This window comes from Trypanosoma brucei, chromosome 9 (genome assembly GCF_000210295.1).
Source record: "Trypanosoma brucei gambiense DAL972 chromosome 9, complete sequence".
Lineage (NCBI taxonomy): Eukaryota > Euglenozoa > Kinetoplastea > Trypanosomatida > Trypanosomatidae > Trypanosoma > Trypanosoma brucei.
In genome coordinates this window covers 131566-154007 of record NC_026742.1, presented here as the reverse complement: position 1 = coordinate 154007, position 22442 = coordinate 131566, and the positions used below count along the sequence as shown (strand labels likewise).

Sequence of the window (22442 nt, the reverse complement as noted above, 5' to 3'; positions counted from 1 at the left end):
AAAAATAATAGCAATGTACAGTATAATCAAGCGAGTAAGGAAGAATATTATTAAAGGTAATAATGAGAGATGGAAAAAAGGATGTGAAATATACGCAATTTCAAATACTAATTTAACAATGGTTATCATGTTACACAAGGGATATGATGCTGTGGATAGTGAGGGAGACAAAAAATCTAGTGAACAGTTCAACTTGATTCTATAAATAATCCAGATGACAATCGGCAAAAAAAGCAAAAGAAGGACAGAAAATACAAAATTAAATTACAGTATATGCGATAACGCAGCACAAAAGAAAATGAAACAAGAGAAATGATCCTCTGTCCTCCAAACAGGAGTAAAAAGTTACTCCTACAAAGATAATGATGGAGACTGTGGGTTTTATCCTGATAAAAGATCCAAATATTCAACTGTGAAACAGAATCAGAAACAAATTAAGGAATTAAAGGAATTAAAGGAATTGAAGGAATTGAGTAAGTGCGAAAAGACGTTAAACGCTCATATTCATGAGAGATATTAATATTGGAAATATTTGTGGGAATTTTTTAATATTATCGTGAGAAAAGTTTCAAAAAGACTAATACTATTGAATCACTGTGGATAGCAGAAGAATAAGAGTATAATTTGTGAACTTGTTATGATAAATCATATTTTTGAAGCAATTTCAGCAGTTTATAAAGTACAAAAAGTTTGTTATGACATACCACCACTTCAATACTACAATAGAAGAAAAACATTAACTGTATTCAAAAATCTAGTGCTCCACATTAGGGCAATGCTCTAACCACATTTAATTGAGCGGAAAAAAACTGAAAGCATTCAAAAAAGTTGCATATGGTCCCCAAATCACCAAATATGAAGTGTAGAAAAGGAGAATAACAATCAGCTTCCAAGGAATTCCAACGAAAAAAGCGAATACATACAAAACAAATGCATTAAATTGCAACTAAGTCTTGATGTGGCATCGTCCAGTTGGCGACAAATAGAGCAGATCAGAAGCAAAAAGATTTTACTTTTTAGGTGTGGAGACGTTTGTATTATTTTAGCAGCATAGTGGTGACAATCTAAAAAGCTCAGAGAGAAATTTAAAAGATATAGAAAAAGTGAGTTAGATTCGAACTGTATTTTAGTTCGCAACCACCGTATCTTTTTGTCAATTTTCAGAGGGAATTTAAATGGCACCTTAGAAAATATGGTGTACACTACAGAAGGACAAAGAAAAATCACAATAAACAGGAAGAAGCCAATATGGGACTGCGGAAAAGCAGTCAATAAAATAGTGGAAGTGTAGGAGTGCAAGATTTTGCTCGAGAGAAAGTAAATGCAAAGTAACTTCAGGTAGAAAATTGAATTTTAATTAACCATTCAAGTATCAGTCAAAAAGACTCAATTTCCAATTGAAATCAAGGGTTATTCGTAACCTAAGGCCAGAAATGAGCAAATAATATAAGTTTCATTATCATGTGCTTTGACATAACAAGCCTTGTCACCAACCGGCAATAGCTGGGCCTCTCTCAATTCTAAACCATTGAAAGATATGCAATGAACCTGTCTTACACAAAAACTCACGATCTAGGCAGCCAAAAATCTGGCCCGATGTCCAGGGCAAAGGCGACTACAAGCTTCATATTCGCAGCCGTACTGGTATGCAGCCAACTGGGCGCTGCAACAGGAAATGCCTTGAAAGCAGCAGCCTGGCAAGATATGTGCACAACGGCAGAACAATTGACGAAAATTCCGGCTCTAGCAACAAAAAAACTTGATCAAGCTCAGGCGGTGATGGCAGACTACCGGGACGCAGCAATGCGACTGACGGCGGTGGCCGCAACCCGCGCAGACTCAGGGGACGCGATCGTACTAGCAATTCTTGGATCGAAGCTGCTCGAAGCAGCGGAAGAAACAGCAGGCAATCTAAAGGCGCTCCGACCGCTATCGATCAAAGCGGCAGCAGCAGCAGGCACAGTATACGGTGGCATATCGGATTTCTTAAACCTGCTATCGGCAGCCCACACAGGCATAACATGTGGTTGCCTCAATGCCAAAGGGGACGGCGACATCATGGCGGATACGACGGAGCTTGCAAGCTGCCCAATTGACAACGAAATAGATCTAGAAAAAGACACCACGGGACTGGAAACAGTCGTCGGAGACAAGGGCTTCAAGACACTGAAAACGACAGACGTCAAAGCAACAAGCACGTCAAACACAAAGTGCGTCCTATTCCAAGACGCGAGTGCAGTAGGGAACAACAAGCTGTTTCAGAAGGCAGCAACTTTCCTGATAGCGGGTGGCACGCTCAAAGTCAATAGCGCCGGACCCACCATGACCACAGCACACGGGGCCGCGCTGGCAGCAGAGCAGTCAACAGCAGGAGGCAAGTTAATAACACAAGCACACGCAGCAATAAAGGAACTACTAAGCCAAGCAGAAACCGCACCAGCGAGCGCAGCCAAAACTAAGGTCAAAGCACTAGCAGCCGATTCGAATTTTGCCAAGGTCGTAGTAAATAAGCTGAAGCTAATAGGTATGGAGGGCTCGGGAAACACGCTCGAACACAACGCCAAAGTCAAAATTAAAAACCTTTTGGCCGATGGCTGCAAAAACTTCGATTCCAAATGGCAAGCTCTTATCGACACGCCAATCTACGACGGCAAAAGCGAAAAAATAAAAACAGAAAAGGCTTCGTCTATTTCCTCAACAACAGAAATAATCCAATCGGTGTTGTACTACCAGACAAAACAACAAACAGATTTTTTACGCCTTCAAAAAGAACTCGAAAAGACACAAAACGATTGCGAAAAGAAGCCACAGAAACCAGAATGAGACGACCAAGAACAGGGAGAATGCGGCAGAACAGAGGGTTGTGAATGGAATAAGACAGAAGGAAAATGCAAGATCACTGAAGCAGCACAAAAAGAGGCAAAAAAAACAAGCCAAGAAGCAGGAGGGAATTGTGGCAAAACCATAAACACCACAGGAAGCAATTCTTTTGTCATTAACAAGGCCCCTCTTTTGCTTGCAGTTTTGTTGCTGTAATTAAGTTTCTAAAATATATTTGTAGAATTAAAAAATATTATTGAAAATTTTTTTGAGAGAATTGATAAAGTGTTTTATATTTTAACACTTTTTATAAAAATGTAGAGATTGTTGAAAAACTTGAAAATCTGAAAATTTAATATAAAAGTAGATTTTAGGTGTAACATGGTATAAGGATAGGATGCAAAAATGAGAGCTATTCTTATCTTTTTCATTTATTTGTTTTTTCTTTTATGATATTCGTTAGGTTATAATTGTAACAGAGTTAAAAGTAGTAATACTCATAATAATGATAATGATAGGAGTGTGTTTTGAATGTGTTTATACTAATATTATTATAGAAATGGTAACCAAGTATTACTGATTTATATATATATATATATATATAACTATTTGAAGTAATGATAAGGACGTTATGGGAGTAAGTAAGTAATACATGAAGAAAGTGGAAGGGAAAGAGAAAGAGGAATATTATTAAAGAAAGAACATAAATAAGGATACAGAGATACACAAGGGGATTGGATATGCGCAGTTTAAACAAAAAATATTACGATAGACATCATTTTGCACATGACGATGATGAAGGAAAACAATTATCGAGGGGAAGAGCGTTGTGCACAGACCAAATAACGTGGTATCGTTGTCTAGAGAAGCGGAGAAAGATGAGGCAAAAGAAGATACGGAATTAATCAACTGGATACACAATAGCACAGGACAGTAGAGAATGATAAACCAGGAGTAATAAGAATATCAAGAATCGATGATAGCCCAATTTTCCTAAAAACTGGTAGATACAACACAGATGGTTGTGACTTGGGCCTTTTATCTGATGAAGAGTTCTTATATCAAGCTGTGAAGAAGAATTGGAGGAAATGGAAACAGGCGTAAGAGGCGTTGTGAAATTTTCAAGTAAACATGAAGTCTTCTCATTGGACATAGCAATAATGACCAGTATTTGTGGGGAACAATATAATATTTATCGGGGGCATGAATAGAATGAAGGCTTCTAATAGATTTCTATTAACAGAACAAGGATTAATGAAAACGGCATAACTGCTTAAAATAAAACACATATGAAGCTGTGGAGAAAATCTATGAATTGGAGAGGAGTTAACAAAGGAAGTCACTAAATTTGTATTAGTGCGCTAGCGAGACGTTGAGACTTCTAAATGAGAGAGTAATTAACATAAGATTTGTCTCTGATTTAAAACAAACACCAGTTTTAAAAAAACAAAAGGGGAGAGAAAAGCATATTCGTTTCCCAAATTACCTTGTCCTAAGCGTCGGTGAACCAAAGAGCAGCTTAATCTGAAACAGAAACAAATAAAGAATATCTTCCCTGAAAGAGCTCGTCGTTACATCGTTACGCCCGCAGTGTCAGTAAAAGAACAAAAATGTATAAAATAGAACATACTAGCAACAATAACTGTTGAATTTTAGATGTGGAAAGTTTTTCAATGAGTTTCAGCAACAGGACTGGAATGTTGGAGCATAGGTAGAATTTTTAAAGATGATGAAAAAAAGAGGCTTGCAATTTTTTAATGGAGACAGCGTGGTTTGGCTGAGAAAGTAATCTTTTACCTGCCAATAATTATTTCTACCATAAGAAGGCGCAACATATCAAAAAGGTTCAAGCAGAATTTCCACGCACAACAACAAGATTATATGCACACAAAGGAAATTCAAAAACCAAAACAATCTATGAAGTACAGCTAACTTCGATATTGGCAGCGGCAATAGCACATAAACCACAACAACAAAAAAACAATGGAGCTAGTCGAAAATCAACTGAACTTTAGTCAGCGATAGGTGACAGAAGCAGACAAACTATTTTCAAAACTTTTACTGAGAGCAATGGTGGCTGGATAACCTTTCTCCATCGTGGTGTAAACTGTAACTGCTGTAAATCAAAAATGCTTGAAATAAAAGCCGATAGAGGGAGTGGAGAGGAAAATCAGTAAAGTAAACAATGTTGTTTTGGGTTTAATTCTATAAATTCACCAATGATTTATGGTCACCATATTTTTAAGAAACCAAGCCTGAATTTTCAGCAGTCGCCCACTCCAATTGCAATAATATGACGTCCAAAGGGCTAAAAAGACCGCAGCCAAGCAATAAAGTTAGACTAACATCACATAGCGTTCTTGCAGACCTTTCTTTCCAACAAAAACTCACAGTGCCCCAAAACACCGAACAGCTACACACCGACAAAACCATCAATAAAGCGACAGAAAAGCAAACAACTAAAAAAGAAAGCAACTTAAATATTAACAAACAGTGGCTACGGTACCTTATGTACGCAACAATAACGACGACAGTACTATTAGCAAGCATCCAGATTCGCTTGCACACATTGGAAACAGCAGCAAAAGGTGCAGACGATGAATGCACAGCAGGCAGACAGGCCACAGAACTAGCAGCGAGCATGGAAGCCACGGTGACAACCGCAGCGGCCAGGGCAGCCGAATTCACAAAAGCGGCAACAAAATTGCGGATCATGGCACTGACCCAAGGCGAATCGATAGCGGCGGCAACATACGCAGCAGCAGCTGGCGCATCAAAAGCGGCAATGGCAATTCTAAACCAGCTATCAGAAAATGCTTCGAAGATTAACGCAGCTACCGCTGCGCTGCGGGCAACAGCTACGACGGCGGAACTGCTTTCAGTACTAAAAGGGTTACCCTTAACCGACAAGGCGATGGCAACCGCCACCAACTACAACACTCAAAGCAACAGGCCGCTGTCATTTACATTAGCCAATGAAAACGGAGCCTGCATGGCATCAAGAGGAAAACTGCAGCCAGCGTCAGAGCGAGGAGCCAAAGGAAGCAGCGATTACGACCGAATAACTCTAGTAACTGCCGAACTTCGCAAATCTGACGGGGAAGCAACAGGAGACCTTTTCCTCTGCCCTTCAAACTCACAAACTGCTTTCGGGCCAAGTCAAAGCTGTGGCACCGACGGCACCAACGTTGGGCTCAAAGGAGGTAAAGTCTTCGAAACGAAGCTGGTAAAAATAAACCGAAAGCACAAAAATGCAGGCAGTGAGTATAACGAACCGGCAAGCGGCGATGCGATCATTCCACACGTCGAGACATACAAGCAGCAACTTAAAGCCATCGCATTGGGCACCGATGCAGCACGAGGTTTGGAAACAGTACCCTACCCGAGCGACTGGCTAACAAAAGCGGGACAAAAAGTCGACACTAAACTTTTAGCAAGCGTCCTACAGGGTGCAGGCAAACTTGAAGGCGCTCAAAAGAGGATCACCCATTGACAAAAAATTTAGCTAATCAGCTTTACGGCACAGATGGAAAAAAGGTAGAAACCGCACTAAAGGAAGCCCACACCAACTTTAAGGCAGGCAAAGCAGCAATCAACGACGCCGATAAAAAGCTCGATTCAATAAGCGACCATGATGAACTTTACAAAGCAGAAAGCTACTACAAAGTTAAAAAATTCGTTAACGATCAGGAAGAAAAGAAGAAAAACCAATAAAACACCTCTTGTCCAACCAAAACAGACAAACCAGAAGAAACGAAAAAATCAGCAGACGAATGCAAGAAGCATACAACAGAGAAGCCCTGCAAAGATGAAAAAGGTTGTGATTTTGATGAGAAAAAACCCCGAAATACTTTCGTAAAGAAAACTTGTCAACAGAAGAGAGAGGAAGCAATTCTGTTGTGATTAAAAGCATTACATTTTCTTGCATTTTTGTTCCTATAATTATATTTTTAAGTGACCTTTCTAAATTTAATGAAAAATTATTAAATTTTTTATTTTGAGAGGATTTGTTAAATTTATAAAATTTCAAAAATTGATATTTTTTACACTTTTATAAAATCTTTTCAAAATAAAAAATATGGAAATTTGAAAATATGATATTATGATTTTTTTTAAGAAAGTGAAATATGGGCTCGGGTTATAGTGATAGGGTATGAAAGATGAGTAATATTCTAATTCAGTTTACTTTGTTTATTTCATGAATATTATCTTAGTTAGTAATAATAATAATAAATAGATGAGTGTTGTGAATGTTAGTTTATACTAATATTATAATAAAAGTGGTAGTAGAGGCTAAATACCTGAGTATAAATGGATAACTCAGGTCTATGGAAATGGTGCATTTGAAGAAAGTGAGAGAGAGTTATAATATGAGTAGTAAAGTACACGAATATAACGAGTACATCATTATATACACATATAGTACGGAGTGGATAGCGGGCTAGACACAATGCGGTGCACAAGGTAGATGAGATATAAATTATTAAGTGTGATAAAGGCAGTAAACACAGGAATAAAGATCAAAATGACAGAATAAGCGAAATTAAAGTACAGAAGAAAATGATAGAGAATAAAATAATGCGCTGTATTTGACAGACAAATGGATAGACCCTATAGCAGAGGTTATCGTTTCGGCTCCACCTTTTAATTTTAAAGCTGAGCCTAACGTGCTTTTGGACAAAAGTTAACTGATTATTCTTTATAGGGCTTTTTTTACTTTCACTTTAGAAGGAGTATAACCGTTACGCAGAGGAGATTTTATGGATGATTGTAAAGAGGGTTTTGAATGTTACAAAGAGTTCTAATTTTTTTTTGCGTAGCAGCGCAGGAAAAATGGCATGCGCTCAGAATTCTATTCAACCATAACCACAAATAAATAATCGGAAGATTTCAAAAAAAAAACAACAACATGTGGTTTGCATAACTGACATCAGTCGTCGGTTTTCCAACTACATACAGATGTTAAACATAAAAGTTGTCGCCATGATAACCGCTATTGACCACCATAACAACAAAGAAATCGGCGGTCTTTGAAAAACAAGTAACAGAGGATCTTAGACTCTTTCAAGCGCGATCTAGAGTTCACCTCAAGCAGCACAGCATACTATGAAGGGACACTGCATAGTACCCGTGATAAGTATACTGGCAATCAATATTATCCCGACGGCTCATGCAGCCAATGGTGGAGCACTGCTAAAGGGGGAATGGTCGCAACTAGCGAAGTTGTCCGAAACTCTAGCAAAAGTGCCAGGATGCGGAGCCAAACTGCTGACTGACCGGACCGGCAACATTAATAAGCTTATCAAGTTGAAACTCCAAGCAGATCTCTATCTATAAACAAACAAGTCCAACGCAACAAAGAATAATTGGCTCCCAATTACAGAAGCAATAGCTGCCGAAATCAGTGATTTAGCAAACAATCTTCAACAGAAAAGAACAGCGGCGATAAAAGTCGTAACCACCACCGAATTCCTTAGGGGTCACATAGCCGAGTTTTTCAATGTGGCGCTGGGATTCTGGGGAACGAACAATGTCGGCTGTATCACAACCGCCACAGGTGGAAGCGCAGCAGGTGCCGTAGTGAAACAGCTTACAGATGCGGTCGACAGGACACCGGCAACGGACCTAGCAGACCTAGGTGAGGGCAGCAGCGAAATCACAGGAATCACCGGATCTGGTTTCACGGCGCTTAAAACAACCAACGGCATTTCAAACGGCGGGCTGTCTGACAATGCCAACTGCGTAATGTTCAAAGTGGACAGTGGCGGGGTAACGTCAGCCGCTGCTATCAAATCGACGTTATACTTCGCCGGAGGCTATTTTGGACGGAACCCAGTAGCCGCGACACCGACGAAAGCAGACTCGACCGACTTTGGGGCAAGCAGCCCGGCGGCAAAAACCCTAAACTCAAGTTATACAAAGCAGATTACGATGAAATGACCACGATGCTACCTGGCTCGAAATTCCAGGGGACGATCCTCGATCCAAAGAACATTGGAAGTCTGAAGACCAACAAACATTTCAAAGCTGCAATGAAAAGAGTGTTTATAGGGGAAAAAATGAAACCCACACAAGCGCTGACGACTCGGATATTAACAACAAAATAGATGCCGTATATAAAACCGATAACACCGAGTTCTTAAAGCTTTTCTGGGACAAACTCAAAGATCAGAAGATATCTAAAACGGCAAGCGGATCCGATGACACCAGCATCGATGCACTAACCTCACTCATTGAGCTGAACAGAGCAATCAGCTATTATCCCAACAAAGCCCAAGCTGATCCGGAAGCAAAAGTCAGGGAACTACAAAACAGAAAGGGAGGGGTACACTTACACCAATAGCAAGACAGTGGGTTAATATAGCACATTGAGTAAGGATGCGAAAAATGAAGTGGAGAAAACAAGAGAAAAAGCGGAAGTAACCCAAAAATCAAAAAATGCTCTGACTACTCTAAAAAAGAGGACTTCAAGGCCAAAAATGTTGACTAGCTCCAGGAGCAAAAGCTAAAAGTGAATGGATTGATGATAAGTATAAGGATTACAGTATTCTTGTAAATAATAAATTTACTGTGATTGCTACTGTTTTTGTGCTCTTTCTGTTTTTAAAATACCAATCTTTTTTCCTTGCTGAAATTTTGCTATATTTTAACAATTTGTGATAAAAATGAGTAAATTAGTAAAATGTGTATAATAATGGCCTATAGGTGAAAATTAGTAAAGTGATAAGGTGTGAAAAATGAATTCTATTTTAATTTGCTTACTTTGCTTATGCTCCGGATAATAGTTATGGTAATGATAATAATTATAGGAGGGTGTTGTGAGTGTATATACGAATATAATTATAATAAATGTGATTGTTAAGAAAAATATTTGACAACGATAGAATCACCTAAGACAACGGTAAGGGTAAAATGGGAGTAGTTGAATTGGAGAGCGCAGGACTATTATTAAAAAACCAAAAAAAAGAGAGAAATGGTGTAAAAGCAGCTTAATTTACAAATATTACTATGGGAATCATCATGCACAAGGAGATGGTGAAGGAGACAATTATGTAGTGAGGGAGTGCATTATATAGGGAAGGTAGAGCAGCTGTACTTATCACAAGAATGTGGTAAACTTGTTAGTATATCTGAATCCAGTTGCGCAACTGGCTACTTCAATTACTATAACAACTCATAGGGAAATTTTATTAATATAAGAATCCCGAGAATTCATGTGGTGTGTGGTATCTGCTATGCCTGAAGCTAACTTATCAATCAAGAAATGTAGACGGTTACTCAAAAATTAGCTACATAAGATGAAAACATGCATTGTAACACATACGTAATAATAAATTTAAGGGATTACTTGCACATTTGCCTACTTATTCCTCAACTAAGCACATTTAGAATGCAACAGATTTATCTTCTTATGATTTAAAGGTTTCTTTATAACCCTCTAAAATTTTGGAAGTATATTGGGATATTCAAATCGTTATATTGAGAACTTTACGATAACATTTACATTAAATTTGTTATGTTTAACCTCAATACCTCTTCAACAGGGCACAATTACAAATATACCAAAAAGTATTCCTAAGGAACACTGACTATTTGTGGTTGTAGTTCAAACTCATACAACAAAAAGATCCTGTAAGCTAATATTGAGTGCGAAACTGAGCCATATTTAAATTATTACAATTGCGATGGGAGGTTTGTATAATCATGTTAAGAGACCTAGATAAATTATGGAATTTTTAGAAAAACCGAATGCAAGTGATGAGGATATTGTAATAACTGTTGGTAGGTCTGAGGTTATTTTTTGTGATGGAGAAAAGTATGAGAATGCTGTAAAGTATATTATACAAAGTAGTACAGAAAGTAAAGATAAATTTAACGAAGAAGATATTGTCGGGGACAAGATGGAAAGATGTTATTGGTTTTTCAATTTTGGGCACAGAAAAGAAGAGGATAAGAAGCTACCGCATTTACTGAGATCACCTCCCAGTGGCAATCCTTTCCGTAGTAGAAAAGGTTTGATAGCCAGAGTTTGGGCATTTAAAAGGTTTGAATACGCATTTGAAGAGTTACTTAATGGAAGTGAGGAATGGTAGTCACAGCAGAGTATTTACAAACCTTTACTAATTTGACGTGCAGTTCAAGAAAAAGCTGTTGGAGAGAGATTTGTTTTGAGGTGAGGAAAGATTGGATTAGATTATGAGGAGAGATTCTTTTCTATTCCCAATAGTGGTGAAATTGGGAAGGTTTTATTCATTTATTTTCATAGAAGACAATTCCGTGGAAAGAGAAAGCGAAGTTAATTGTTAGAAATCCTACAGAGAACGGTCAGCTGGTATAAAGAGTTGAAAAGGTGGAAGTATGGTTCGGGAGACTTGAATAAAATTCGATCTTATGTTGTAAATAAAAAGAAATCGAATATTGAATATGGACAGGTTAATGGTCATGTGGTAAAGAAGAGAATTTGTTTAACAAGAAGAAATTGTAGGAAGCGGCAGAACAATAAAGTAGCGATAGCCTCGTGTAGGCACGGCAAAAAGTTATAGTATCACTGCTCACAAAATCTGTTACTGCCATTTTTTAAGCATCAGCGGGAAACTTGACCAGCGTATCCAGCTGTGAAGCTACACAGACAGCCACCTAGCGCAAACTGAAGTGACACAAAAGTAGTGCCACGAATAGCAGTAAATAAAGAAAAAGGTATGAATATGTTAATTATTAAATTTCTTGCTCTGTGTATACTGGTAAGGATCGGAGATGCAGCCAAGAACCAACACCCAGCTGAATTTGGCGCTCTCTGCAACTTGTTTAGTTAAAAGAACGAAATCAAGCCGCCAGACGCCGGCGAAGCCATTGCACCGTTTTCAGAGCTACAGACGCCAGTCTACAACCTCAATGTATCAGTAGCAGATGACGACTTCCTAAAAGATGCTAATGGAAAATACAAGGATCTGATGCAAGGGGCCGACGATGCGGCGAAACTGAAAGCGTGGCAACAGCACATAACAGAGATAATAAACTCAAAACATGGACCTGAAAACAAATATATATATATATTCATGCCAAGCTCACCAACACAGCCCAGAAAGCCTCAGCTCGAGCGATCATAACAGAACCGATGAAGGAAGCCGACACACTGCAAGAAAAGTACGAAGAAGCACAAAGAGCATCCGCTAGCGCCCACAAAAAAGCGATAGAAGACATACTCACAGCAATATACGGCGACAAAGACAAAAAGTACACGGAAGGCGGCTTCGGAACAAAAAGAAACAGCTGCAGCCCGACCACAGGCGGTAATAGAGCAGTAGGAAAAAAAGGTACTGGCCGACATGATTTTCCTGTGCAAAAAAAAACAAGCGGGGACGCGACGGAATGCGGCGGAAACAATGCGCCCCAAGTAAGCGGTGGTATCACATGCGACAGGCCTTTTCAAACCGGCCACAGTAAAACTGACCCTAACGTCCGAACTGAGCAGCAGCCGGCTAGAAATATTCCACAGCATGCTTGGGCAGTAGCCAGAAGTCCAGACTGGCGAAGAAATTCGCTATATCTTTGGAAAATACAGAAGCAGCCAATGCGACTGCGCCACCGACAAAAACTGTGTAAATTACGTAGCTCAGTTAAAATACCCGGAACGGGCATACCCCGGAAAAACAATGTGCGTGAGGCAATCGAAAAGCTAAAAACTGGCCAAACAGCTTCTGTAGCTCTACGCCACCATCATCACCAGCTACAGAACCTAGCCCTGACAGCAAGACATACGTACGAAACAGCAAAGCTATCCACGGAGGGAACGACCTCACCACTGGCACCACCAACTCTAGGAGTTGTTGAGATCACAGAAACAGACACAACTTGCGAAAAGAAAGAGATAGGCGATAAATGCACGACCTCATGTAGAGAAGTCGAAGGAAGTGGGGAAAATATGTGCAAATTGGATAAGAAAACCAACCAAAAAGCAGAAAAAAACAGAAAAACAAGAATGTAAAGATGAAAAAACTGCCTCAAATAGGTGAACAAGACATACCAAAAAAGAGGACTGTGAAAAGGAGAATGAGGGGCGGAAACATGGTGAAAAATCCGACTGTGGTTGTATCAAAGTAAAATGCAAGGATTCCAGTATTCTCGTCCATAAGAATTTTGCTCTGGTATTTGCTGCGTTTGTGAGTTTGGTAAAAATTTAAAATTTTAAGGATTTTAAGTATTTTTTTTCAATTTTATAAAACTATGAAACTTGCCATGGTGACGCATGCCACATTATCGTGGCGCCAGTGTCTATTATTACGTCGAGAAGAAAGACAAGTGCCCGCATTACTCCCGGTTCGAACGGATTGTGGCATGGTAGAAGATTTTGGTGACCAGAGAAGGAGCATGCAGCAGCATCGGCACTCTGGGGTAAATAAATATATTACACTGCTCCTCTGCACGTGCGAGCGTCCCTCGATTGAGATACGTAGGTTTATACTACTTAGAAAAGATGTGGAAAATCCCTGTCCTGTTATTCGTGGAGCCCAGTGGAATTCTGAAGATCTCTACCAGGTGAAGTGGACCGCTTTGGAAAAGAAACTCGACGAGGATATGGTAGTTTTCTGTCTATTGCAGGAGACTCACTTGGCAGCAGAAGAGTACTGCATATTAAAAATGAGTGGATAACAACACATAAGTGGCACGCTCTCCGCATCGTGGTGTTGTATCAATTTTAGCCAAAGATGGCGTGGGAGTCATCCAAGGTCCAAACAAGGAGGGCCTTCTGAAAAGAGGGTCGGCAGCACTGATGTTTTCAGCTGATCTTATGTTAACTATAAAATCAGCTTACTTCACACGAAAGAAAATTTTACCACTTTCCCGCTTGAGAGCCTTGTGAACCCAACTGGACCGCTAGTGATAGGATCCGACACCAACGCATATCATGAGTTATGGAACCCGCTTCACTCAAATGATACAGCACGAGAATGCACTTTGGAATGGTGTCTACAAAATGATATCAAAATTTCAAATGATGGCACAACGACGAGAAGAATGCTTAAAACGGCAAATAGATAATCTGCTGACGGTACGATGTACAGAGACTGTGAAGTCACAAGATGTAAGGCAAAACTCAGTCCAAATAGTGACCACTACTGGATAACGTTTGAGGTGTGTATTGGGATTGGTACAGAAATGATCACCATTAATAAGCCACGAATGGCGTTGTATGCTTGTAACAAACCAAATTGACGGGATTGTAGAAAAGTGTGTGGTGTAACAATTTTGAAAAATCAAGGAAGTTGAGAAAGAGTGTGGCTGCCGTGAGTGAGTCAGTGACAAATGGCATTCGCACAGCAGCAAAGTAAACAATACCGAAATGTAAGAGAGTACCGTCACCGTTCTGGACACAAGAACAGGCAGTAATGAACACAAAAATAAGGGAATGTACAATTGAGAAACACAGAGATGCCCTTATATACAAGAGAAGGAAGTGCCGCCGAAGCGTCCCTGCAACGATAGAAGGAAAATGTGTCGAATATGTCAGTAACCGATACGACAAGTTTGAATTTAGTTAAGTCCATATATGCGCCGAGACCACTGACATCTCCGGTTCTGGTAGTAAACGACCATATTCTAACATGTAGACAGCAAGTTAATAAACTAGCACAGATGTATCGACAGCGGTCGACAAAAGCACCAGATGCTCCTTCTGTGAGTATGCCTTATCGAGTAAACGGAGAATTCACACCAATAACGATGGAAGAACTTGAGACAACACTGAAGGAAATCTTTTTATATACTTCCCCCTGTAAGGACGATATACATTGTGAACATTTAAAGCAATTAGGACGCAGTAGCAACAAATGTGTTTTCAAGCTCTTCAACTATAGCCTACAGAGACGCCGAGTGCCAGAGAGGTAGAAGCAAGGCGTTATCGTTCAACTGCTCAAATCCAACAAACAGAGCACGTGTATAGCATCCTTCGGAGCGGTCACGCTCACCAGAACCATCTGCAAGCTCATGGAGAGGATTGTAGAGAGACGTATGCGAGACACAGTAGAATGTAAGCCACAACCATAGAAAGCTGGTTTTCTTCCGGGAAGATCTACTTTGTTAGACGCCCCTATGAGACTCACAGTTAGTGAAACATAGAGCATCAGGGGAGAAAACTGCTGAGATATTCATAGATTATGCGGTGGTATTTGTTTCTGTGAATCACAGGTGTATAATAGATGTATTTATAAGATGTGAAGTGGACATGCGCCTCATTGTATGTGTTGCAAATTTCCTTGAGGGACGAACCGCAGTAGTACGAATAAACAACACCCTCTCAAAGAAAATATTATTCACGTGTGGTGTTCCACAGGGTTCCGTGTTGTTGCTGTTGCTATTCATTATTGGAATGAACTCCCTCTCCAAGAAACTAAATGTCATGTCAACCCTTAAACACTGCTTCTTCGAAGGCGACCTCACTGTAGTATGCTCTAACACAGACTGGGAAGCTATTCATCAGACGCCGCAAGCAGGACTGGATTGCACATCGAGCTGGAGAGTAGAGCACTATATGAATGTGTCTGCAGAAAAAACGTAATGCATGTTTTTTCGTGCCAGATAGAGACAGAGACCCATTACACTTGATTCTGGGGGAGCACATGTTAAATGAGAGGAGAAATCCCAGGCTCATTGGGATGACAATACAGCCACACAAGGGACTGAGTAAGTAAACATGCTCACAGCCTACAAACAGAAGTAAGTACGAAATTAATGAAACTACGGGCTGTTGCATCACGTGAATGGAAAGCGAGTAAAGAAAGCGTCCGAGCATTTTACTTAGCCTTAATCCAGGGAAAGGTATGCTATGGTATCGCTGCATGGTTGTTCAATGCTTCTCCATCAGACAAGGAGAGGCTTGGACTTGTACAAGCGCAGGCAGCACATGTTATCGCGGGTATTCCAAAGTACGCGACTCGGTAAAATGTCATGAAGGATGCCCGTCTTCACAAGATAGATGATTTTGATCACAGAAGAGCAATAGAATAATATTTAAAAAGTAAAGCGAACGGTAAGGCATCAGCTGATACAGTGGGAAAATGTTACCACCTAGTCATTCGAAGCGCAGGTTCCTGCAGTGTGTGTCACACTTGTATGAGGAAGTAGACGAGCTCGAAACAAATGGAACCACATGCCGCAAACCCACCCTGCATGGATCACAAATATTGTCACGGGTATAGCGCGCCAATTACGTAATCAGGCACAACGCTACTTTGCGGAAGGCAGCGGCCCAAACACACACCGCAGTGCTTTATTTAACCATATAAAATTGACTCCTCAAAACAAAGAACTGTACAAGGATTATAAGTCACTGTTAGCTTAATTTAAAACAGGGACTATAAAACATTTTGGATGGTTACATAGGGTAATCACACGAAAGGTTGACGAACTGGAATATAGATAGTGTACACACCACACGGTGAACATTCTCAATAATAACCCTGCCACCACTCAAAACATTGTGAAGATGAAAGAAACTGAGGAAACCAAGGTGAAAGTAGTTATAAGACAGAATGACCATGCCATATGCCCAGTTTGCAACATCGTGTGTGCGAGACGAGAAGCAGGAGATTTCAAACGATGAAAATACATCAGTGGGTTTGTGAAAATGCACTCACTGTATTAAAGATGGCGCAAAAAGCAACACAGGCATATAATGGAGTCTATCAATGTCACGTACGCGGTAAAGCATTCGACCGAAAGGGACTACTGCAACAACACATACCGAAACACCCTCTGACAACTCCAGCAGTATAGACAGAGCAACAAAAGAGGAAAAGATAAGAAGAGCAGTCGTTACCAACTGCCTACAAGTGTAAGTGGTGTCACAAGGACTATCCACATATGGCTGATTGACTAGGCATGTGCGCATGAAACATCCTGAAAAGTAAACCGACGTAGCACAACAAACGGAAATACAGGATGTGAGCAGCGGAGAAGAACAGGAGCGAGCACCACAAGCATACGAATCCCTCCTGTGCAAACGGGTGTATAAAAGCAAAACATGGCTCACCAGAAATAAGTGCAGTCTGGAGCAGATGAAAGGTGAACCAAGAACACCGCTACAGGAAGTAATGCCAGAAAGAGAAAAATGTAATGCACGCTGTAAAGAATACCACCACCGCTGGATGTTACCCCATATGAATGCAAAACACCACGGGCATGATATCTCACTCGGACCAAACCGATAAAAATAAGAAGAGTGACAAAGGAGATATCAAAGTCGCAAGCAAAGGACGACAATAGTGGAGACAACAAAAATGAGGATGACAGTGAGCCACCACTTTATGTTTGCGACAAATATAAGAGAGGTTTCAAAAGCACGAAATGGCTAACACGCTACAAGTGCATGAGCATTGAAAAAGTGGATCAAAAAAGTGAGAGGGTAAGCAACCACCGTAGAGTAGCTACACAACTAGAATCCACTACCAAAAGTGGATCGAATCACGACATCATAGATAAAGCACTCTCCAACTCCGATTCGTCACACACTCACACACAAAAAACTTGAACTCTACGCTAAGAAAGAGAAAAATAGGGACCGAGCATGATACGCCGGCAGATGAGATGGATATGAGAGATCAGAGAGAGGAGACGAAACACAAACGGCATAATGCTCAAAGGCACACAGAGAACCCTCGTAGAGAGTTTGCATGTGGAAGGTGTGAGAATACCTACATGTCATGGTGTACACTAGTATGGCATACCAGGACACACCACAAAAGCGTAATCACTCTCAAGAGTAAGCGTGAAGAAGGATCCCTTGAAATCACGCCACTGTCCCCTTTTGTACAGCAATGCCCACACTGCTCAAAGGTATGTGCACACAAGCAATATCTAACAATGCACCTCCAAGCAGCGCATGAAAAGGCACGTATCTCTGATAGGAAAAATGAGCTAAAAGAGGAAAAGCAGAAAAACATCGGCTCAATTGTTACAGTGCTCGGCATTGAGTAAACTAAGGTCTGAGCATGGAGTATGCAGTGTGAAAGGGGATTGCTTATACTTTAGTATTAAGCCTGCGTAATTCTTAGGGGAACTTTTCTTTCCAACGGCAAATCCGACTCCCACCACATATGAAAAGGAATCGATAACCTTACCACGAATAAAGAAAAAAAGATCAACATCATGCTAAATATCCACTGACAATATGTGAAACACTCGGATGACAACCAGTGAGATTTTTCTCAAATGATAGAAGATAATGTCAAACGGAACTTCATCAACAAGACACAGTTACCCAGACCCTACAGGAGGACGTGAGTAGCGGATCGTGAGGATGGGAAACATATCAGCGAAAAAAGGATGAGCCCGGGAAGTGTATATAAATCGATTGAGGTGTGTGCAGATTACTACGATAAAAATAATTCTACATTTTAAAACACGTTTTGAAGTAAATGTGCATATTAGTGAAAAAACATTAAAAACTTTAAATTTTTAAAATTTGTTGTGAGATTTTCCTATGAGTGAAAAGTAGTGTGGTGAAAGGCTGTTAATAATAAGTACTTTTCCAATTTTTTATTAACTTTTTTGTTATTTATTAATATTAGTTCCAGCTATAATAGTATAATAATAGTCATAAAGATACTGATAGGAGAATGTGTTGTAAAAGTGTAAACCAAAGTAATAATACGAGTATTGGTTAGGACTAAATTTAGTGTATAATATACCAATTAAAGAAATAGAAAGGATGAAATGGGAGTAATGGAAGCACCTGTAGTTCAGTCAACATTGGGTTAATTATATGTCAAAGTTAGATTATAAGCTTCTACTGCGAGGAATGATAAGTAAATAGATGTTCTGTCAGCGCTTTGACTTGGAAGTGTGGGAAGCTGAAGGTGTTTAACGTGGGGATACTGAGGAGGTAGAGGAAATGAGTATAGAAGTTGCTGTGTGGCAAGCTTACCAAACCGTATGGAGTATCGTTTGTACCAGCGTCAAGCAAAGGAGTGAATAAAACAAGAGGAACAAAAGTAAGAAACAAAATTGTTATCAAATCACAAGATAGTGCTGGAAAAGAGAGTCTGAACGGACATTACACGTAGTTAAGTTACCAAAGTTATTCGAACGAACAATATTTTCTTCGTTTCTACATTCAAGCAAGTAGAGGTGTAAAATGTGTGTCTAAGTGATAGACTTAGTGATTTAGACACAACATGACTTTTAAAAATGCAGTTGAATTTAACCTAACACTCAGAAACAAGTATAGAGTAGCCATTTCCTATAAGCGTTCCATTAATCTTATAGATTTCTACAAGTTAAGCTGAGAGAAAGCCCTCAATAACAACAAGCCTCACCAGAAAATAGCTTAGATAGAAGAGATATGAGAATTTATGGTTCATATGGTGAGAGTCTCAAATAAAAGAGCGGAAAAGACTCCTTCTCAATGGATATAACGTCTATTCACAAAGCATAGGATGAAACACAAAAAATATGAAGTTCATTTAACTACACCGCTACGAACTGCGATTGCAAAGTAACTTAGGATTAGGCGCTGCCAAGCAACGGAAAGGCTGAAAAGGAGGGGCCTTATTTCACTCATACCTGGTTTGATGCAACAGTGCCTGTGGTAGCGGCGTTTATTTTCGACCTCATGTTGAGACGTCATGTTAAGGGCTGAACACAAGCGGGTGACAGTTTGTAAAATGCATGTGATTTTATTTCCTTGGCGGGATAGTGGGACCGCTAGAGGAGGGATTTTGATGGATAAATTGTTGAAGTAGTTTGGTAATGCAAACATGAGTATAAGTTAGAATTTCAAATGAAAAAGCAGTCCAGGGGGAAACGTAGTTCTGTTTACAACGACCGACCGTTTTAATCACAGTTAACCCAGGCAACCACAAATCAGAGCAAGTTGTACCAAGAGACAAGTATAGCACATGCGTCACTCTAACGCTGCAAGCTGCAGCGGCCCTGCGATTCTAGCGCTGGTGCTAATTTTTAAAGCGGTTAGCTCAGAAGAGATTACAGGCACAGGCGGCGCCAGCACAGCCTTCGACAACTTAGCCATAAGCATACAACTAGCTGAGTCATTCAAAACCAAAGTTTCAACTGGTCGTAGCAGGGCCAAAGCACTGCAGAACCGAGCGTTTCTATGGCAGATAGCATCAGAAGCTAAACCAGATACAGCGAAAAAGCATGCCAAGCAAGCACTGCAACTGATGTTTCAACAGAGAAGCCGGACGCAGCTGGAAGATGTCGAAGCCGTTGAAGCCGGGCTCCAGCAAGCGGCCAAAATATTAGACGCCCGCGCAACCGCGATTTACACAGCAAACAAGCTACAGTCCGTCGTCGGCTCAACGAAAGCGTCGCCGACGGCAACAAACTTAGCCAGCCATGGTGCGACAGCAGCAGCTTGCACGATAGCACAGCAACTAAAAACATCCACGGAGACATGCGACGAAACCAAGATCAACAGCAAACCGGCGGCGGTCGGGACAAGCCCAGCTGAAGCTGACAAGCAGATCAAGCTGCTAGGCGACGCATACCTCCAGAAGGTGTCGCTTAAAACAAAAGCTGTAGCTGTAGGGGGTGAAAACACGCACACCAACATAGCGACGCCCCACGAAGGCGACTGCGCAAACGGGGCACAGGGCCAAACAGACGCCTCACACCTCTTAGGTGTGGACATTGAAGCGGCGACACCACCGCCGACTCTAGCGGCTAAAGACATAAAGCAGGCCCAGAGCGGAACAAAGCAATGCAGACACTACGGCAGCAACGACAAATGGTATGCGCCCACCGAAGAGCAGACCCTAAGCGCTATTTGCGCTGGTCTGACGACAACACTGCAAGAACAACAAACAGAAGAGAAAACGTGCGAAACACTGGCGCGGAACCTGACAATGATAAAACTAGCTGCACAACTGCTGATGGATGAAAAAGCCCTGTCCAAGATAACAGCCGGCGACCGTGCGGCAAAAATAGCTGACCTAATCAAACAAAGCCATGGAGCTGGACCCAATGACTTCAAAAACAACTATCTAAACGAGCTAGACAAAGCAACTGTAAAATTCAAAATCGGAGAAACTGAAGAAACACAATCAGTCAAGTCGATATCAAGCAAAACGGATGCAGATGTTATACTTTCTTATCTAATTGTACGCCGTCAGCAAAACAGCCAAGCGGCACAAAAGCAGCTAGAGTCCGAAAAGGAAAAGGCCACTGGTACAAAACCCGACACAGAAAACAAAACAGAAAAGAAAGACGGGAAGAAAAAAGATGAATGCACAGGCACCGTTGAAACTGATTGTGACAAAACAAAATGCGAATGGAACGCAGGGAAGAAACAGTGCAAAGTTAAAGAGGGCGCGGTTGTTTCTTCTATGATCAAGACACCTCTTTTGTTTGCATTTTCGATCTCTAATTAAAAATTTTAAAACGTTTTTCTTATATTTGTTAAATACATTGAATTTTTCAATTTTGTGAGGAATTTATAAAATCTGATATATTTTAACACTTTCTAGTGAAAATGTGAAATTTTTAAAAATTATGAGAATTTAAAAATATGAAAATTTCGACATAGTGCGCAACACTAGCATATATGTATAAAGTATCAGAGTGATAGGACATGAAAAATGAATACTATTATAATTTTTTTACAAACTTGTTTTGTTTTGTTTAGATTTGTAGAGTTTTAATAATAATAATAATAATAGGAGTGTGTTGTGAGTGTGTAAGAGTATTATTGTAATGAGAGTGGTGGTTTAAGATAAAGGAAGATCCGATATAGAAGCACTTGAAACAATGGATAAGGTAAAGGTATGGAATATAGGTGAGAATAAGTGGTAGGGTACGAGGAGTATTATTTTTGAAGGAAATGCAGAATGGCAAAGAGAGAGAATAAGTTTGAATATGTGCAGTTTCAATAACAAACATGGCAATATCCATCATTAACCAAAAAAATGATGGAAAGGCGAACGAGGGAGGGCCAGAGTGTAGTGTTCAGATTAACAGTAGACGCTGCAATTAACACAAAAGGGCAATGAGAGAAGCCTAACAAATAAGAAAGGAAAATAAAAATAATACGAAATACTACGTGATGGAACACAACAGAAAAGAAAAAGATACATTTGGAGATTGTGTTTCACATTTATACAAAAATGGATAAACGCTACTACCAAGGTTGTAGCGAATATCGTTTTCAGTTTCATAGTGGCAGCTAATGTTTAGCTGCGTGTTGAGGAAGGAGTAATTTATAAAGTGTATGTAGTTCATTTATCTTAATTAAAGAAACAAAAAGGAGAATAGTGTAAAGATTTTATAGATGACGTGGAAATCCGTGTTTTGTTTGTTACATGATATTATTTGGAATGTAGATGAATCATCACTGATGGCTTCTGCACAATACTCACTACTTTATAAGGGAATTGCAAAAAAAAATCTACATGCTGCAGAAGTGGCACAATACTCTCCAAAAACACACTAGTAAATGGAGAAACTAAGTTTAGAGAGGAAGATATAAAACCGGAAGGATTTACGGCCGCCAACAAAAATATTTCCTTTTAAGTTCAATGATACAGCAGAGTGACCACTTTGAGCATACACTATGAATAACCTCGGACTACTCTCTATATATTCAAAAAACACTAGATCGAAGCTTCAAC

General features: G+C 40.1%; 4 protein-coding genes and 1 pseudogene across 4 annotated transcripts, besides 1 other annotated feature; all 5 read left to right on the top strand.

Annotated features, from left to right (window-relative positions):
- Nucleotides 1-1542: 1542 nt before the first annotated feature.
- Nucleotides 1543-2823, top strand: TbgDal_IX620 (uncharacterized protein; the record flags this gene model as incomplete). Its single annotated transcript, XM_011777960.1, has 1 exon — nucleotides 1543-2823. One exon carries the CDS (start codon nucleotides 1543-1545, stop codon nucleotides 2821-2823), a length of 1281 nt encoding a protein of 426 aa, XP_011776262.1.
- A 2290-nt stretch (nucleotides 2824-5113) lies between these two features.
- TbgDal_IX610 (uncharacterized protein) lies at nucleotides 5114-6313 on the top strand (the record flags this gene model as incomplete). Its single annotated transcript, XM_011777959.1, has 1 exon — nucleotides 5114-6313. One exon carries the CDS (start codon nucleotides 5114-5116, stop codon nucleotides 6311-6313), a length of 1200 nt encoding a protein of 399 aa, XP_011776261.1.
- A 1844-nt stretch (nucleotides 6314-8157) lies between these two features.
- Nucleotides 8158-9160, top strand: TbgDal_IX600 (annotated as a pseudogene).
- Nucleotides 8158-9160: a sequence feature.
- Nucleotides 9161-11935: 2775 nt separating this feature from the next.
- TbgDal_IX590 (uncharacterized protein) lies at nucleotides 11936-12805 on the top strand (the record flags this gene model as incomplete). The annotated part of the gene is made up of 1 exon (XM_011777958.1): nucleotides 11936-12805. The coding sequence occupies one exon, from the start codon at nucleotides 11936-11938 to the stop codon at nucleotides 12803-12805; it is 870 nt and encodes a 289-aa protein (XP_011776260.1).
- Nucleotides 12806-19715: 6910 nt separating this feature from the next.
- Nucleotides 19716-21206, top strand: TbgDal_IX580 (variant surface glycoprotein (VSG), putative; the record flags this gene model as incomplete). The annotated part of the gene is made up of 1 exon (XM_011777957.1): nucleotides 19716-21206. One exon carries the CDS (start codon nucleotides 19716-19718, stop codon nucleotides 21204-21206), a length of 1491 nt encoding a protein of 496 aa, XP_011776259.1.
- Between the last annotated feature and the right edge of the window lie 1236 nt (nucleotides 21207-22442).